This window comes from Mustelus asterias, chromosome 17 (assembly GCF_964213995.1).
Source record: "Mustelus asterias chromosome 17, sMusAst1.hap1.1, whole genome shotgun sequence".
In the NCBI taxonomy this organism is placed as follows: Eukaryota; Metazoa; Chordata; class Chondrichthyes; order Carcharhiniformes; family Triakidae; genus Mustelus; species Mustelus asterias.
This window is the reverse complement of record NC_135817.1, coordinates 90,879,708-90,899,853: the sequence shown is the minus strand read 5'-3', so window position 1 is coordinate 90,899,853 and position 20,146 is coordinate 90,879,708. Positions and strand designations below refer to the sequence as shown.

The 20,146-nt window shown below is 45.8% G+C and overlaps 1 protein-coding gene across 3 annotated transcripts in view; it reads right to left on the bottom strand.

Moving 5' to 3' along the window:
• Positions 1–20,146, bottom strand: part of LOC144506674 (homeobox protein PKNOX1-like) — a 211,792-nt gene that overhangs the window by 117,804 nt on the left and 73,842 nt on the right. For all 3 annotated transcript variants that reach the window (XR_013499933.1, XM_078233097.1, XM_078233099.1), the window contains exon 3: positions 15,879–16,012. Coding sequence is in view for 2 of the 3 variants with exons in the window: in XM_078233097.1 (XP_078089223.1) it covers positions 15,879–16,012 (134 nt within the window). In the remaining variant the exon portion in view is untranslated. The remainder of the gene's footprint in view (positions 1–15,878; positions 16,013–20,146) is intronic.

Below are 20,146 nucleotides of genomic sequence, written 5' to 3'. Positions count from 1 at the left end.
GTGAACTTAGATTTCCAAGAGATATTTGACACTTCAAAGGTTACTGCACAAAATAAGAGCTCATGATAAAAGGGTGACATACTGACACGGATGCAGGGTTAGTTAGCTAACAGGAAGCAGAGCAGGGATGAATGGGGCATCTTTGGGCCGGCAAGCTGTTTATTAGTGGGATCAGTTCTGGGTCCTCAACTATTTACAATTTATATCAATGACTAAGGGAAGGCAATGGCCTAGTGGTATTATAGAACAGTACAGCACAGAACAGGCCCTTCGGCCCACGATGTTGTGCTGAGCTTTATCTGAAACCAAGATCAAGCTATCCCACTCCCTATCATCCTGGTGTGCTCCATGTGCCTATCCAATAACCGCTTAAATGTTCCTCAAGTGTCTGACTCCACTATCACTGCAGGCAGTCCATTCCACACCCCAACCACTCTCTGCATAAAGAACCTACCTCTGATATCCTTCCTATATCTCCCACCACGAACCCTATAGTTATGCCCCCTTGTAATAGCTCCATCCACCCGAGGAAATAGTCTTTGAACGTTCACTCTATCTATCCCCTTCATCATTTTATAAACCTCTATTAAGTCTCCCCTCAGCCTCCTCCGCTCCAGAGAGAACAGCCCTAGCTCCCGCAACCTTTCCTCATAAGACCTACCCTCCAAACCAGGCAGCATCCTGGTAAATCTCCTCTGCACTCTTTCCAGCGCTTCCACATCCTTCTTATAGTGAGGTGACCAGAACTGCACACAATATTCCAAATGTGGTCTCACCAAGGTCCTGTACAGTTGCAGCATAACTCCACGGCTCTTAAACTCCAACCCCCTGTTAAGAAAAGCTAACACACTATAGGCCTTCTTCACAGCTCTATCCACTTGAGTGGCAACCTTTAGAGATCTGTGGATATGGACCCCAAGATCTCTCTGTTCCTCCACAGTCTTCAGAACCCTACCTTTGACCCTCTAATCCACATTTAAATTAGTCCTACCAAAATGAATCGCCTCACATTTATCAGGGTTAAACTCCATTTGCCATTTTTCAGCCCAGCTTTGCATCCTATCTATGTCTCTTTGCAGCCTACAACAGCCCTCCACCTCATCCACTACTCCACCAATCTTGGTGTCATCAGCAAATTTACTGATCCACCCTTCAGCCCCCTCCTCTAAGTCATTAATAAAAATCACAAAGAGCAGAGGACCAAGCACTGATCCCTGTGGCACTCCGCTAGCAACCTGCCTCCAATCCAAAAATTTTCCATCCACCACCACCCTCTGTCTTCGATCAGACAGCCAGTTACCTATCCAATCGGTCAACTTTCCCTCTATCCCACACCTCCTCACTTTCATCATAAGCCGACCATGGGGGACCTTATCAAACTCCTTACTAAAATCCATGTATATGACATCAACTGCCCTACCTTCATCAACACACTTAATTACCTCCTCAAAAAATTCTATCAAATTTGTGAGGCACGACTTGCCCTTCACGAATCCGTGCTGACTATCCCGGATTAATCCGCATCTTTCTAAATGGTCGTAAATCCCCCCCGAAGGACCTTTTCCATCAATTTACCAACCACCGAAGTAAGACTAACCGGTCTATAATTACCAGGATCATTTCTATTCCCTTTCTTAAACAGAGGAACAACATTCGCCACTCTCCAGTCCTCTGGCACCATCCCCGTGGACAGCGAGGACCCAAAGATCAAAGCCAAAGGCTCTGCAATCTCATCCCTTGCCTCCCAAAGAATCCTAGGATATATTTCATCAGGCCCAGGGGACTTATCGACCTTCAGTTTATTCAAAACTGCCAGGACATCCTCCCTCCGAACATCTATTTCCTCCAGCCTATTAGCCTGTAACACCTTCACTTCCTCAAAAACATGGCCCCTCTCCTTGGTGAACACTGAAGAAAAGTATTCATTCATCACCTCGCCTATCTCTACTGACTCCATACACAAGTTCCCACTACTGTCCTTGACCGGCCCTAACCTCACCCTGGTCGTTCTTTTATTCCTCACATAAGAGTAAAAAGCCTTGGGGTTTTCCTTGATCCGACCCGCCAAGGACTTCTCATGTCCCCTCCTAGCTCTCCTCAGCCCCTTTTTCAGCTCATTCCTTGCTAACTTGTAACCCTCAATTGAGCCATCTGAACCTTGTTTCCTCATCCCTACATAAGCTTCCCTCTTCCTTTTCACAAGACATTCCACCTCTTTCGTGAACCATGGTTCCCTCACTCGGCCATTTCCTCCCTGCCTGACAGGGACATACCTATCGAGGACACCCATTTTGTCCCTTGAAAAAATTCCAATTTTCATTAGTTCCTTTCCCTGACAGTTTCTGTTCCCAACTTATGCCCCCTAATTCTTGCCTAATCGCATCATAATTACCTCTCCCCCAATTGTAAATCTTGCCCTGCCGTACGGCCCTATCCCTCTCCATTGCAATAACAAAAGTCACCGAATTGTGGTCACTATCTCCAAAGTGCTCTCCCACAACCAAATCTAACACTTGGCCCGGTTCATTTCCCAATACCAAATCCAATGTGGCCTCACCTCTTGTCGGCCTATCCACATATTGTGTCAAGAAACCCTCCTGCACACACTGCACAAAAACTGCGCCATCCGAACTATTTGACCTACAAAGGTTCCAATCAATATTTGGAAAGTTAAAGTCCCCCATGACAACTACCCTGTGACCCCCACACATATCCATAATCTGCTTAGCAATTTCTTCCTCCACATCTCTATTACTATTTGGGGGCCTATAGTAAACTCCTAACAACGTGACCGCTCCTTTCCTATTTCTAACCTCAGCCCATATTACCTCAGTGTGCAGATCCCCCTCGAAGTGCCTTTCCGCAGCCGTTAAACTATCCTTGATTAACAATGCCACTCCTCCACCTCTTTTACCAGCTTCCCTACACTTAGTGAAACACCTATACCCCAGAACATCCAACAACCATTCCTGTCCTTGTTCTACCCACGTCTCCGTAATGGCCACAACATCATAGTCCCAAGTTCCAATCCACGCCCCAAGTTCATCTACCTTGTTCCGGATGCTCCTTGCATTGAAGTAGACACACTTCAACCCACCTTCCTGTTTACCGGTACCCACCCTTGACCCTGATACCTTCCCCAATATCTCACCACCCTCACTGACCTCTGGACTACAACTCCTTTTCCCACTCCCCTGACAAATTAGTTTACACCCTCCTGAAGAGCCGTAGCAAATTTCCCTACTAGGATATTGGTGCCCCTCTGGTTCAGGTGCACCCCATTATCGTGAGACTACTAATCCAGAAACCCAACGAGCGTTCTGGGGACCCGGGTTCAAATCCTGTCACGGCAGATAGTGGAATTTGAATTCAATAAAAAATATATGGAAGTAAAAATCTACTGATGATCAGGAAACCATTGCCAATTGTCGGAAAAACCCATCTGGTTCACTAATGCCCTTTTAGGGAAGGAAATCTGCTGTCCTTACCTGGTCTGGCCTCCATTGCCACAGCAATGTGGTTGACTCTCAACTGCCCTCTGGAATGGTCTAGCAAGCCATTCAGTTCAAGGGCAACTAGGGATAGGCAAGAAATGGTGGCCAGCCAGCGACGCCATGTCCCATATATGAATAAAAAAAACTTGGATGCTGGGGCTGAATGCAGAGGTACGGACAGGAGGTTCTGTGGTCGGGACAGAGGCTCCTGCATGGCTTGTTGCCTCCCAGGTGCCAAGGTCAGCGATGTCTCTGATCGCGTGCACAGCGTTCTAAAGTGGGAAGGTGATCAGCCAGATGTCGTGGTACACATCGGTACCAATGACGTGGGAAGGAAGAGTGAGGAGGTCCTAAAGAGTGAGTACAAAGAGCTTGGAAGGAAGTTAAAAAGCAGGACCCCGAGGGTAGTAATCTCAGGATTGCTACCTGAGCCACATGCCAGTGAGGGCAGGAGTAGGATGCTTGGGCGGATGAACACGTGGCTGAGGAACTGGTGCAGGGGGCAGGGTTTCCAATTCTTGGATCATTGGGACCTCTTCTGGGGCAGGTGGGACCTGTACAAGAGAGACGGGTTACACCTAAACTACAAGGGGACCAATATACTTGCAGGGAGATTTGCTAGTGTTATTGGGGAGCGTTTAAACTAGATTTGCAGGGGGATGGGAACCAGAGTGCCAGAGCAGATAGTGGAGCAGGGGTAAAAAGACAGGTTAGTTCAAGCAAACTCACAAATGGAAGGGTAGAGTGTGGTGGAAATAATCTTTTGAGGTGTGTCTATTTCAATGCCAGGAGTATTGTGGGGAAGGCAGATGAGCTGAAGGCGTGGATAGACACATGGAAATATGACATTATAGCCATTAGTGAAACTTGGCTACAGGAGGGGCAGGACTGGCAGCTCAATGTTCCAGGGTTCCAATGTTTCAGGCGGGATAGAGGCAGAGGGATAAAAGGTGAAGGGGTGGCATTGTTGGTCAGGGAAAATGTTACAGCGGTACTCAGGCAGGATAGATTAGGGAGCTTGTCTACAGAGGGTGGAGCTGAGAAACAGGAAAGGTATGACCACATTAATGGGGTTGTATTATAGACCACCCAATAGTCAGCGAGAATTGGAGGAGCAAATCAGCGGAGAGATAGCTGACAACTGCAAGAAACACAAAGTTGTGATAGTAGGGGATTTTAATTTTCCACATATAGATTGGGACTCGCATACTGTTAAAGGTTTAGACGGGGTAGAGTTTGTAAAATGTGTTCAGGAGAATTTTCTACATCAGTATATAGAGGTGCCAACTAGAGAGGATGCGATATTGGATCTCCGATTGGGAAATGAGTTAGGGCAGGTGATGGATGTGAGTGTGAGGGAACACTTTGGATCCAGTGATCATAATGCCATTAGTTTCAACCTGATCGTGGATAAGGATAGATCTGGTCCTCGGGTTGAAGTTCTGAACTGGAAAAAGGCCAAATTTGATGAAATGAGAAGGGATCTGGGAAGTGTGGATTGGCACAGGCTGTTCTCTGGTAAGGATGTAAATGGAAAGTGGGAGGCCGTCAAAGGAGAAATTTTGAGAGTGCAGAGTTTGTATGTTCCTGTCAGGATTAAAGGCAAAGTAAATCGGAATAAGGAACCTTGGTTCTCGAGGGAGATTGTAACATTGATTAAGAGGAAGAGAGAGTTGTATGAAATGTACAGGCAGCAAGGAACACATCAGATGCTCGAGGAGTATAAAAAGTGCAAGAAGCTACTTAAGAGGGAAATCAGGAGGGCTAAAAGAAGACATGAGGTTGCTTTGGCAGACAGAGTGAAGGAAAATCCAAAGAGCTTCTATAGGTATGTTAGGAGCAAAAGGATAGCGAGGGATAAAATTGGTCCTCTTGAAGACCAGAGTGGTAGACTGTGTATGGAACCAAAAGAGATGGGGGAGATACCAAATGGTTTTTTTGCATCCGTATTTACTGAGGAAACGGGCATGGAGTCTACGGAAATAGGGCAAACAGGTAGGGAGGTCATGGAACCTTTACAGATTAAAGGGGAGGAGGTGCTCGCTGTCTTGAGGCAAATCAGAGTGGATAAATCCCCAGGACCGGACAGGGTATTCCCACGGACCTTGAGGGAAGCTAGTGTTGAACTTGCAGGGGCCCTGGCAGACATATTTAAAATGTCAGTATTCACGGAGGAGGTGCCGGATGATTGGAGGGTGGCTCATGTTGTTCCGTTGTTTAAAAAAGGTTCCAAAAGAAATCCGGGAAATTATCGGCCAGTAAGTTTGACGTCGGTGGTGGGCAAGTCATTGGAAGGTGTGATAAGGGATAGGATCTACAAATATTTGGATAGACAGGGACTTATTAGGGAGAGTCAACATGGCTTTGTGCGTGGTAGGTCATGTTTGACCAATCTATTAGAGTTTTTCGAGGAGGTTACCAGGAAAGTGGATGAAGGGAAGGCGGTGGATGTTGTCTACCTGGATTTCAGCAAGGCCTTTGACAAGGTCCCTCATGGGAGGTTAGTTAGGAAGGTTCAGTCGCTAGGTATACATGGAGAAGTAGTAAATTGGATTAGACACTGGCTCAATGATCATGATCATGATCTCCACATCATGACTACCATAGACACCGCAAACTGCCGGCTCCAAGTGGAGAGGATCTCCAAGAAGATCGCGCATATCGACACATCTCCACATCAATGAAAGAAGCCAGAGAGTGGTTGTGGAGGATTGCTTCTCTGAGTGGAGGCCTGTGACTAGTGGTGTGCCGCAGGGATTGGTGTTGGGTCCATTGTTGTTTGTCATCTATATCAATGATCTGGATGATAATGTGGTCAATTGGATCAGCAAGTTTGCTGATGATACAAAGATTGGAGGTGTAGTGGACAGTGAGGAAGGTTTTCAAAGCTTGCAGAGGGATTTGGACCAACTAGAAAAATGGGCTGAAAAATGACAGATGGAATTTAACGCAGACAAGTGTGAGATATTGCACTTTGGAAGGACAAACCAAAGTAGAACGTACAGGGTAAATGGTAGGACTCTGAAGAGTGCAGTTGAACAGAGGGATCTGGGAATACAGGTACAGAGTTCCCTAAAAGTGGCGTCACAGGTGGATAGGGTCGTAAAGAGTGCCTTTGGTACATTGGCCTTTATAAATCGGAGTATCGAGTATAAAAGTTGGTCTGTTATGGTAAGGTTATATAAGGCATTGGTGAGGCCGAATTTGGAGTATTGTGTACAGTTTTTGTCACCTAGTTACAGGAAGGATGTAAATAAGGTTGAAAGAGTGCAGAGAAGGTTCACAAGGATGTTGCCGGGACTTGAGAAGCTGAGTTACAGAGAGAGATTGAATAGGTTGGGACTTTATTCCCTGGAGCGTAGAAGATTGAGGGGAGATTTGATAGAGGTGTATAAGATTTTGATGGGTATAGATAGAGTGAATGCAAGCAGGCTTTTTCCGCTGAGGCTAGGGGAGAAAAAAACCAGAGGGCATGGGTTAAGGGTGAAAGGAGAAAAGTTTAAAGGGAATATTAGGGGGGGCTTCTTCACACAGAGTGGTGGGAGTGTGGAATGAGCTGCTGGATAAAGTGGTAAATGCGGGGTCACTTTTAACATTTAAGAAAAACTTGGACGGGTTCATGGATGAGAGGGGTGTGGAGGGATATGGTCCAAGTGCAGGTCAGTGGGACTAGGCAAAAAATGGTTCGGCACAGACAAGAAGGGCCAAAAGGCCTGTTCTGAGCTGTAATTTTGTATGGTTCTATGGTATGGCAGCTAGGTTTGCCAATGTCGCAAAAATAAGTAGCAAAGTAAGTTGAAGAGGTCGTAAAGAAGCTGCAAAGAGATAAAAAATAGGTAAAGTGAGTAGGCAAGAATTTGTCAGATGGAGTAATGGTAGGAAAATATGAACTTGACGACTTTGACAGGAAGCATTTAAATGGAAAGAGACTGCAGGACTCTCTGAGGTACAGAGGGACCTGGGTTTCCCGGTACATGAATCGTGCAGTTACAGCAAATGATTAGCAAAACAAATAGAATGTTGACATTTATTGCAAGGGAATGGAATCCAGTGGTGTACCTCAGATCGGTTTGCTGTTTGAGGTGTACATTAATGATCTAGACATGAATGTGAGGTTATGGGGCGGCACGGTGGCACAGTGGTTAGTACTGCTGTCTCAGTGTCAGGGATCCGAGTTCAATTCTCGGCTTGGGTCATTGCCTGTTGGAGTTTGCACGTTCTCCCAGTGTCTGCAAGGGTTTCCTCTGGGTGCTCCGGTTTCCTCCCATATTCTGACAGATGTGCTGGTTAGGTGCATAGGCCCAAACAGGCGCCAGACTGTGGCGACTAAGAGAATTTCACAGTAACTTCATTGCAATGTTAATGTAAGCCTTACTTGTGACTAATAAATAAACTTTAAACTTTAAGATACAGATGACATGAAAACTGATAGTGTGGTAAATAGTGAGGAGGAAAGCCTTGGTTTACAGGACGATATAGATGGGCTGGTCAGATGGGCAGAACAGTGGCAAATGGAATTTAACCCTGAAAAGGGTGAGGTGATACATTTTGGGAGGACTAACAATGTAAGGGAATACACAATGGATGGTAGAATGCTAGAAGGTACAAAGGACCAGAGGGACCTTGAGGTGCATGTCCAAAGATCCCTGAAGGCAGCAGGAGAGGTAGATAAAGTGGTTAAGAAGGCATATGAGATACTTGCCTTTACTAGCCGTGGTATAGAATACAAGATGTGGAGATGCCGGCGTTGGACTGGGGTAAGCACAGTAAGAAGTCTCACAACACCAGGTTAAAGTCAAACAGGTTTATTTGGTAGCAAATACCATAAGAATACATAGAATACAAGAGCAGGGAGGTTATGGTGGAACCGTATAAAACACTTGTTAAGTCACAGCTAGAGTACTGTGTGCAGTTCTGGCCACCACACTATAGGAAGGATGTGGTTGCACTCGAGACGGTGCAGAGGAGATTCACCAGGATGCTGCCTGGACTGGAGCATTTCAGCTATGAAGAGGGGCCGGATAGGCTGGGGTTGTTATCCGTAGAGCAGAGAAGGCTGAGGGGAGACCTGATCAAGGTGTACAAAGTTATGAATCACATTGATAAGGTAGATAGGAAGAAACTTTTCCATCTAAGTAAAGCGGTCAATAACCAGAGTACATTGATTTAAGTTAAGGGGCAGCAGATTTAGAGGGGATTTGAGGAAAAGCTTTTTCACCCAGAGAATGGTGTGAATCTGGGACTCACTGCCTGAAAGGGTGGTAGAGGCGGGAACCCTCACAACATTTAAGAAGCATTTTGTAGTATAAAAGGCTGTGGACCAAGTGCTGGAAAATGGAATTAGAATAGACTGGTGCTTGAGAGCAAGTCCAGACACGATGGGCTGAAGGGCCTCTTTTTATGCCGTAAAAGTCTTTGACTCTGTATTAGTAGGGGTCTTTTGCTAGAGCTGTATAGGGTGATGGTGAGACCACATCTGCAGTCCTGTGATAGTTTTGGTCTCCTTACTCAAGGAAGCCTTACCAGTAAGTTTAACGTTGGTAGTGGGGAAAATTCTCAAATCCATTTTCCAGGACTTTATAGCAGAGCATTTAGAAAGCAGCAACAGGATCAGACAGAGTCAGCATGGATTTATGAAGGGGAAATCATGCTTGACAAACAGTAGAGTTGAAAGGGGGAGTCAGTCGATGTGATATATTTGGACTTTCAGAAAGTGTTTGACAAAGTCCCGCACAAGAGATTATCGTGCAAGATTAAAGCACATGGGATTGGAGGAAGTGTATTGAGATGGATAGAAAACTGGTTGGCAGAGAGGAAACAAAAAGTAGGAATTAATGGGTGCTTTTCAAATTGGCAGGCAGTAACTAGTGGTGTGTCGGTGCTGGGACCCCAGCTATTCACAATATATATTAATGATTTGGATGAGGGAACAAAATGTAACATTTCAAAGTTTGCAGATGATACCAAGTTGGGTGGGAGGGTGAACTGTGACGCGGATACAGAGATCCTTCAGAATGATCTGGACAGGCTGGGTGAGTGGGCTAATCAATGGCAGATGCAGTATAATTTGGATAAGTGTGGGATTATTCACTTTGGAAGCAAAAACAAGGCGGCAGATTACTACCTGAATGGCTGTAAATTGGGAGAGGGGAGAGTGCAGTGGGACCTGGGTGTCCTTGTGCCCCAGTCACTGAAGGTAAGCATGCAGATGCAGCAGGCGGTAAAGAAGGCAAATGGTATGTTGATCTTTATTGCGAGAGAACATAAGAACATAAGAAATAGGAGCAGGAGTAGGCCATCTAGCCCCTCAAGCCTGCTCCGCCATTCAATAAGATCATGGCTGATCTGAAGTGGATCAGTACCACTTACCCGCCCGCTCCCCATAAACCTTAATTCCCTTAATGGTTAAAAATTTATCTATCTGTGACTTAAACACATTTGACGAGGTAGCCTCCACAGCTTCATTGGGCAGAGAATTCCAAAGATTCACTACCCTCTGGGAGAAGAAGTTCCTCCTCAACTCTGTTCTAAATTGACTCCCTCGTATTTTGAGGCTGTGCCCCCTAGTTCTTGTTTCCATTGTAAGTGGAAAGAATCTCTCCATCTCTACCCTATCCAGCCCCTTCATTATCTTATAGGTCTCTATAAGATCCCCCCTCAGCCTTCTAAATTCCAACGAGTACAAACCCAATCTGCTCAGTCTCTCCTCATAGTCAACACCCCTCATCTCTGGTATCAACCTGGTGAACCTTCTCTGCACTCCCTCCAAGACCAATATATCCTTCCGCAAATAAGGGGACCAATACTGCACACAGTATTCCAGCTGCGGCCTCACCAATGCCCTGTACAGACGCAGCAAGACATCTCTGCTTTTATATTCTATCCCCCTTGCGATATAGGCCAACATTTGCCTTCTTGATCACCTGTTGCACCTGCAGACTGGGTTTTTGCATCTCATGCACAAGGACCCCCAGGTCCCTCTGCACAGCAGCATGTTGTAATTTCTTTCCATTTAGATAATAATCCAATTTGCTATTATTTCTTCCAAAGTGAATAACCTCGCATTTGTTAACGTTATACTCCATCTGCCAGATCCTCGCCCACTCACTCAGCCTGTCCAAATCTCTCTGCAGACCTTCTACGCCCTCCACACGATTCACTTTTCCACTTATCTTTGTGTCGTCTGCAAACTTTGTTACCCTACACTCAGTCCCCTCCTCCAGATCGTCTATATAAATGGTAAATAGTTGAGGCACCAGTACCGATCCCTGCGGCACGCCACTAGTTACCATCTGCCAACCAGAAAAGCACCCATTTATTCCGACTCTCTGCTTCCTGTCGGATAGCCAATCCCCAATCCACGCTAACACCCTACCCCCAACTCCGTTTGACCCAATCTTCTGCAGCAACCTTTTGTGAGGCACCTTATCAAACGCCTTTTGGAAATCCAAAAAAACCGCATCCACCGGTTCCCCTCCATCAACCGCACTAGTCACATCTTCATAAAAATCCAACAAGTTTGTCAAGCACGACTTTCCCCTCATGAGTCCATGCTGCGTCTGCTTAATCAAACCATTCTTATCCAGATGGCCTGCTATTTCTTCTTTAATGATGGATTCCAGCATTTTCCCAACGACAGACGTTAAGCTAACCGGCCTGTAGTTACCCGCCTTTTGTCTATTTCCTTTTTTAAACAGCGGTGTAACATCAGCCGTTTTCCAATCCGCCCGCACTATCCCAGAATCCAACGAATTTTGATAAATAACCACTAACGCATCCGCTATTACCTCTGACATTTCTTTCAGTACCCTGGGATGCATTCCATCCGGGCCCGGGGACTTGTCCACCTTCAGTCCCGTTAGTCTACCAAGCACTGCCTCCCTGGTAACATTAATTGTATTGAGTACCTCTCCTCCTACCAACCCTCTATCGTTAATATTCAGTAAACTATTTGTGTCTTCCACCGTGAAGACCGACACAAAAAACTTATTTAAAGTTTCAGCCATTTCCTCATTTCCCACTATTAAATCCCCCCTCTCGTCCAACATTCACTCTTGCCAATCTATTCCTTTTTATACATTTGTAAAAGCTTTTACTATCATTTTTTATATTTTGAGTTAGCCTAGCTTCATAACCTATCTTTCCTTTCTTTATCGCTTTCTTAGTCGCTCTTTGTTGTTTCTTAAAGTTTTCCCAATCTTCCGATTCTCCACTATTTTTGGCCACTCTGCACGCATCAGTCTTTAATTTAATACTCTCCTTAATTTCCTTCGTTATCCACGGCTGGTTATCCCTTTTCTTACAGTCCGTCTTTATCACCGGAATATATTGTTGCTGAGTACTGAAAAGGATCTCCTTAAAAATCCTCCACTGTTCCTCAGCTGTCCTACCGACCAGTCTGCTCTCCCAGTCCACCGTAGCCAATTCAGCCCTCATCCTATCGTACTCCCCTCTGTTCAAACAGAGGACACTGGTATGGGACCCTTCCATTTGTATCAGAAATTCGACCATATTGTGATCACTTGACCCAAGAGGGTCCTTCACAAGAACATCCTTAATTCTACCTCCTCATTACACATAACCAGAGCTAAGATAACTCGTTCCCTCGTCGGTTCTGTAACATACTGTTCAAGGTAACTATCCCGACAGCATTCTAAGAACTCTTCCTCCATCCCACCCCTTCCAACTTGAGTCAGCCAATCAATATGCAGGTTGAAGTCCCCCATGATTATTGCCGTTCCGTTTTTGCACGCATCCATTATTTGCTTGTTTATAGCCCTCCCCACCTCAACATTATTATTTGGGGGCCTATAGACCACGCCTACTAGTGTCTTTCTCCCCATACTATTCCTTATCTCTACCCATAACGATTCCACGCTTTGTTCCTTAGAGCCTATGTCATCCCTCACTACTACCCTGATATTATCTTTTATTAACAGAGCTACCCCACCACCTTTTCCTTCCTGTCTATTCTTCCTAAATGCCTGATACCCCTGGATATTCATCTCCCAGCCTTGGTCTCCCTGCAGCCATGTTTCTGTAATAGCCACTAGATCATACCCATTAGCGCTGATTTGCACCATCAACTCATTAACTTTGTTCCGAATGCTTCTTGCATTCAGGCAAAGTGTCTTTATTCCAGCTTTTATCTGGACCTGATTTGATGAAACGCTATCAACCTGTCCCTCGCCCTCTACTCCTTTAACTACTTGAATGCCCTCATTCACTTGCACTCGCTCCCTCTCCTCTACCATGGATTTCGTAATTCCTCTTACCTCTGCACCCTCCCCCCCCATAAATTAGTTTAAAGCCCTATCTACAGCCCTAGTGATACGATTCGCGAGGACTCTGGTCCCAGCACGGTTCAAACGGAGACCATCCCATCTATACAGGTCCCATCTGCCCAAATACTGGTGCCAATGCCCCATGAATTCGAACCCATTCCTCCCACACCAATCCTTGAGCCACACTACATAAAGGGTGCAGATACGCAGAGGGACCGGGGTGTGCAAGTCCACAGATCCTTGAAGGTGACGTCACTGGTGGAGAAGGTGGTGAAGAAGGCATATGGCATGCTTGCCTTTATAGGACGGGGCATAGAGTATAAAAGTTGGGGTCTGATGTTGCAGTTGTATAGAACGTTGGTTCGGCCGCATTTGGAATACTGCGCCCAGTTCTGGTCGCCACACTACCAGAAGGACGTGGAGGCTTTAGAGAGAGTGCAGAGGAGGTTTACCAGGATGTTGCCTGGTATGGAAGGGCTTAGTTATGAGGAGAGATTGGGTAAACTGGGGTTGTTCTCCCTGGAAAGACGGAGGATGAGGGGTGACCTAATAGAGTTGTATAAAATTATGAAAGGCATAAATAGGGTGAACGGTGGGAAGCTTTTTCCCAGATCGGTGGTGACGTTCACGAGGGGTCATAGGTTCAAGGTGAAGGGGGGGAGGTTTAACACGGATATCAGAAGGACGTATTTTACGCAGAGGGTGGTGGGGGCCTGGAATGCGCTGCTGGGCAAGGTGGTGGAGGCGGACACACCGGGAACGTTTAAGACTTATCTAGATAGCCACATGAACGGAGTGGGAATGGAGGGATACAAAAGAATGGTCTAGTTTGGACCAGGGAGCGGTGCGGGCTTGGAGGGCCGAAGGGCCTGTTCCTGTGCTGTATTGTTCTTTGTTCACACTCGTTATATCCTCAAAAAATTCCAGTAAATTAGTCAAACATGACTTTCCCTTCATGAATCCATGCTGCGTCTGCTTGATCTTTTCCAGGTGTCCTGCTATTTCTTCCTTAATGATAGATTCCAGCATTTTCCCAACTACGGACGTTAAGCTAACCGGCCTGTAGTTACCCGCCTTTTGTCTACCTCCTTTTATAAACAGTGGCGTTACATTAGCTGTTTTCCAATCAGCTGGCACCTCCCCAGAGTCCAGTGAATTTTGATAAATTACAACAAATGCATTTGCTATTACTTAACATAGAACATAGAAAGCCACAGCACAAACAGGCCCTTCGGCCCACAAGTTGCGCTGATCATATCCCTACCTCTAGGCCTATCTATAGCCCTCAATCCCATTAAATCCCATGTACTCATCCAGAAGTCTCTTAAAAGACCCCAACGAGTTTGCCTCCACCACCACCGACGTCAGCCGATTCCACTCACCCACCACCCTCTGAGTGAAAAACTTACCCCTGACATCTCCTCTGTACCTACCCCCCAGCACCTTAAACCTGTGTCCTCTCGTAGCAACCATTTCAGCCCTTGGAAATAGCCTCTGAGAGTCTACCCTATCCAGACCTCTCAACATCTTGTAAACCTCTATCAGGTCACCTCTCATCCTTCGTCTCTCCAGGGAGAAGAGACCAAGCTCCCTCAACCTATCCTCATAAGGCATGCCCCCCAATCCAGGCAACATCCTTGTAAATCTCCTCTGCACCCTTTCAATGGCTTCTGCCGTTTCTTTTAGTACCCTGGGATGCATTCCATCCGGACCAGGGGACTTGTCTACCTTTAGTCCCATCAGCCTACCCAGCACTATTTCTTTAGTAATAGTGATCGTTTTAAGGTCCTCACCCCCTACGGTGGGATCCGTGTACTCGTTGGAGTTTAGAAGGATGAGGGGGATCTTATTGAAATTTACAGGATACTCTGAGGCCTGGATAGAGTGGACATGGAGAGGATGTTTCCACTAGTAGGAAAAACTAGAACCAGAGGGCACAACCTCAGGCTAAAGGGACGATCCTTTAAAACAGAGATGAGTTGGAATTTCTTCAGCCAGAGAGTGGTGAATCTGTGGAACACTTTGCCGCAGAAGGCTGTGGAGGCCAGGTCATTGAGTGTCTTTAAGACAGAGATAGATAGGTTCTTGATTAATAAAGGGGATCACAGGTCATTGGGAAAAGGCAGGACAATGGGGATGAGAAAAATATCAGCCATGATTGAATGAGAGAGCAGACTCGATGGGCCGAGTGGCCTAATTCTGCTCCTATGTCTTATGAAAGGACACACACGCTGATGATGAGTGGGTAGGCAGCGGGCAGGACACACACGCTAAGGGTGAGTGGGCAGGCAGCGGGCAGGACACACACGCTGTGGGTGAGTGGGTAGGCAGCTGGCATGACACGCTGAGGGTGGATAGGCAGCTGGCAGGACACACGCTGAGGATGAGTGGGTAGGCAGCGGGCAGGACACACACGCTGTGGGTGAGTGGGTAGGCAGCTGGCATGACACGCTGAGGGTGGATAGGCAGCTGGCAGGACACACGCTGAGGATGAGTGGGTAGGCAGCGGGCAGGACACACACGCTGTGGGTGAGTGGGTAGGCAGCTGGCATGACACGCTGAGGGTGGATAGGCAGCTGGCAGGACACATGCTGAGGGTGAGTGGGTAGGCAGTGGGCAGGACACACACAGAATGTTACCCCCCACCCCCGCAAACCCACTGGCAGGGGACTGTAAAATTCTGCCCCTGGTCTCTCTCATTGTAGGATTGCACATTCCTGGTTAAATTCCACATTAAATTCCTGTCACGTTTGTTTTTTTAGATTACCACAATTACTCTGATGTATATTTAGTTGAGTTGATTGATAAGTCTTAAGTCAATTGTAATTACATTTAAAATGATATGTCTTTACAACATGATATAAATGAATATAGAAAATGCTAGAAATACACAGCTGATCCACCAGTGAAAGTAAAGTACTTCAGTCTCTATACAGACTGGTAGAGCTGGCAACTCTTCAGCTGATGAAGATTTTATTTGTCACTATTAATTCAGTTTTTTAGCTACCTATTAGCCCTATGTTTCCAGCACTTGCAGTTATTTTTAGACTTGAATGATGCAACTGTTGCCAAAGTGCAGGATGATTTGGTGCAATTCTACCTGTAAATGGCTCCTTTATCAGCTTCCATAGATGTCTGAGATTCAGCAGGAACAGGGCTCGAGGCATCAGGGTCAGTCTTGGTGCAGCTCGGACCTGCTTCAGTGTTGCTGGACATCTGGGGTATGACTGGCATCTGGAAACACAGAGATCAAACACAGCAGTTCAGTTTCCCTTTCAACACCTCGCAAACCAAATGACAAATCTGAATAAGGGACAACTTCACAGCATCATCAGCTGCTAACAGTGGTTCAGATCAGTAACTTTAGTTTCCCGACCCAGCTGTTGGGTTTCCCTGCATCAATGCCTGTTTCAGGTCTCCCAAAACCCATCACTCCCGAGTTTGCAGTCCCGGATGATGAGACTCAAATTACAGGTCAAGTATTATCCCAGGTCTGAAGGGTTATTTTGAATAAGGATGACAGATTGCAAAGATGAGGCTTGCATTCGCTTGAGTATATAATTTGGATCAAGCAACTAAGGTGGGTAAATGGAATCAAGATTCAGATCAACCATGATCTCACTGAATGGCACTTGTGACACTAATAAACTTTAAATATCTGAAAGCCAGATGCCTGACAAGTACCAGACAACCTGAGCATAACTGAATGTGATTCCTTCTTTCAGTTTGTTCCTGCTAATTCAATGGGAGCACTGACCCTTACTGGAGTACAAACTCAGGTGCACAGTGCTGGTTGTACTTTTCTCAATTGCTTATTCTCCATGTGAGACTAGATAATTTCAGCAGCTTATTTTAAAGTGTTTTTTAAAGTTTATTTATTAGTGTCACAAGTAGGCTTACATCAACATTGCAATGAAGTTACTGTGAAAATCCCCGAGTCACCACACTCCAGCACCTGTTTGCGTACACTGAGGAAGAATTTAGCACAGTTAATGCACGTAACCAGCACGTCTTTCACAATGTGGGAGAAAACCGGAGCACCCGGAATAAACACAGGGAGAACGTGCAGACTCCACACAGACAGTGTCCCAAGCCAGGTATCGAACCCGAGTCCCTGGCGCTTTGAGGCAGCAGGCCGGGGTATTGAGTTTAAAAATTGGCAAGTCATGTTGCAGCTTTATAGAACCTGAGTTAGGCTACACTTGGAATATAGTGATCAATTCTGGTCGCCCACGACCAGAAGGATGTGGAGGCTTTGGAGAGGGTACAGAAAAGATTTACCAGGATGTTGCCTGGTATGGAGGGCATTAGCTATGAGGAGAGATTAGAGAAACTCGGTTTGTTCTCACTGGAGTGACGGAGGTTGAGGGGCGACCCAATAGAAGTCTACAAGATTATGAGAGGCCTGGACAGAGTGGATAATCAGAAGCTTTTTCCCAGGGTGGAAGAGTCAATTACTAGGGGGCACAGGTTTAAGGTGCGAGGGGCAAGGTTTAAAGGAAATGAATGAGGCAGATTTTTTACACAGAGGGTAGTGGGCGCCTGGAACTCGTTGCCGGGGGAGATAGTGGAAGCAGATACAGTAGTGACTTTTAAGGAGCGTCTTGACAAGTACATGAATAGGATGGGAATAGAGGGATATGGTCCCCAGAAGGGTCAGGGGTTTTAGTTAAGTCGGGCAGCATGGTCGGTGCAGGCTTGGAGGACGGAAGGGCCTGTTACTGTGCTGCAATTTTCTTTGTTCAGTGCTAACCACTGTGCCACCCCCTACTAATCACAGTAGGTCTACAGTAAGTCTACTGATCACAGAGACTTTCACAATCAAATTCAATTCTGCCCTCACCAGTGTTTATTCATATTCTCTTTCTAGTAGCGCTCACTAGAGAGTGACCAAGACTGAGAACTCTGGCTAATTTTAACCTTCCATAGTCCAATTAACCCAAAGCAAATAGTAGTAATCCTCCACCTGCAGACAGGGAGCAAAAGCATCACATTCCTAGTTAAATCAGCTGAGCCCTTTTTCAGAAGGCTGTAAAAATATCTTATTCTTTCTGTCTTGGGCTAGGAACCACTTGTGCTTAAAGGGGCGACCTGTTTCAGTGCCTGGTCCGTAAGCAGTCTGCCCATACTGGAAAGTAGTGTGCACCAATCCCAATTTCCTAAGAACGTCCCACTCCCTTTGATCATTTTCTATTTCTATCTTTTTAAGGAACATTTTTTTGAATTTTGCTTCAACAATGGCTAGTGACACAGCACTTCCCATCTATACTTTCAAGTGTTCGTTTTCAAATCTCCCCTGAATTTAATTTCGGATTATTTTAAATCTGGGTCCCTCATTTATATCACCTGAATCACTGCAAACAATCAATTAATATTTATCACAATTCTTCATGTCGTCATGTACACCCAACTGAGTGTAGGGTAACAAAGTTTGCAGACGACACTAAGATAAGTGGAAAAGTGAATCGTGTGGAGGGCGCAGAAGGTCTGCAGAGAGATTTGGACAGGCTGAGTGAGTGGGCGAGGATCTGGCAGATGGAGTATAACGTTAACAAATGCGAGGTTATTCACTTTGGAAGAAATAATAGCAAATTGGATTATTATCTAAGTGGAAAGAAATTACAACATGCTGCTGTGTAGAGGGACCTGGGGGTCCTTGTGCATGAGACGCAAAAGCCCAGTCTGCAAGTGCAACAGGTGATCAAGAAGGCAAATGGGATGTTGGCCTATATCGCAAGGGGGATAGAATATAAAAGCAGAGATGTCTTGCTGCATCTGTACAGGGCATTGGTGAGGCCGCAGCTGGAATACTGTGTGCAGTATTGGTCCCCTTATTTGCGGAAGGATATATTGGCCTTGGAGGGAGTGCAGAGAAGGTTCACCAGGTTGATACCAGAGATGAGGGGTGTTGATTATGAGGAGAGATTGAGCAGATTGGGTTTGTATTCGTTGGAATTTAGAAGGCTGAGGGGGGATCTTATAGAGACCTATAAGATAATGAAGGGGCTGGATAGGGTAGAATGGAGAGATTCTTTCCACTTACAAAGGAAACTAGAACTGGAGGGCACAGCCTCAAAATAAAGGGGGGTCAGTTTAGGACAGAGTTGAGGAGGAACTTCTTCTCTCAGAGGGTGGTGAATCTCTGAAATTCTCTGCCCACTGAAGAGGTGGAGGCTACCTCGTTGAATATGTTTAAATCACGGATAGATGGATTCCTGATCGGTAAGGGAATTAGGGGTTATAGGGATCAGGCGGGTAAGTGGAACTGATCCACTTCAGATCAGCCATGATTTTATTTTTGAATGGCGGGGCAGGCTCGAGGGGCTAGATGGCCTACTCCTGCTCCTATTTCTTATGTTCTTATTATGTTCTTATGTTCTTCTGCCAGCTCCAGTGGAAAAGTATTCGAACATTGAATCTATTTGTATAACCCATATTGCATAATAATTAATAATGAGGCAGTGTTGTAGTCACTTGTCGAGGAAACCAGAGACCCAGGGCAATGCTCTGGGGACCTGGGTTCAAATCCCACCACGGCAGATAGTGAAATTCAAATTCAATTAAAAAAATCTGGAGTTAAAAACGTACAATGGTGACCATTGAGCCATTGTTCATTTTCCAAAAAACTGTCTGGGGCACCAATGTTCTTTAGGGAAGGAAATCTGCATCCTTATCTGGTATGGCTTACATGTGACTCCAGTACCACAATGTGGTTGATTCTCAAATGCCCTCAGAAATGGAAGCATTAGACAGAAAATCAGAGATGCATGTGTTAAAGGAACATCTGTGATTATGGGTGACTCTGATCTGCATGTAGACTGGGATTAGTCACAGTACAAGAGAGGAGGAATTTCTGGGGTGCATACGGGAATGGATTTCTTGAGTAATACATTGAGAAACCAACAAGGGAACAGGCCATCTTGGACTGGGTGTTGTGCAATGAGAAAGGATTAGTTGGCAATCTCGTTGTGAGAGAACCTTTGGGGACGAGTGACCATAACATGGTACAATTCTTTGTCAAGGTGGATAATGATGTAGTTGATTCTGAGACCAGGGTCCTGAATCTCAATAATGGCAAAGGAGAGGGTACGAGTGAAGGTTAATGATGAGGACATTCATCTAGTTAAAGGAGTCAAGGGCTCAGGCAGAGTAAAAAAGGTGACAAACACAAGAAGGGAGGTGGTCAATGCAGTGCAAGGAGACGGTCTGGGGAAGGATAACCAGTTTGTGACAGGTAGGGACAGAGCGTGCAATCAAAAGAATGCACTAACAAATCGGGTCCATATAAAGGCTAGCATAAAGACACTTTACCTGAATGCATTCGAAACAAAGTGAATGTGTTGATGGCACAAGTCAGTACAAATGGGT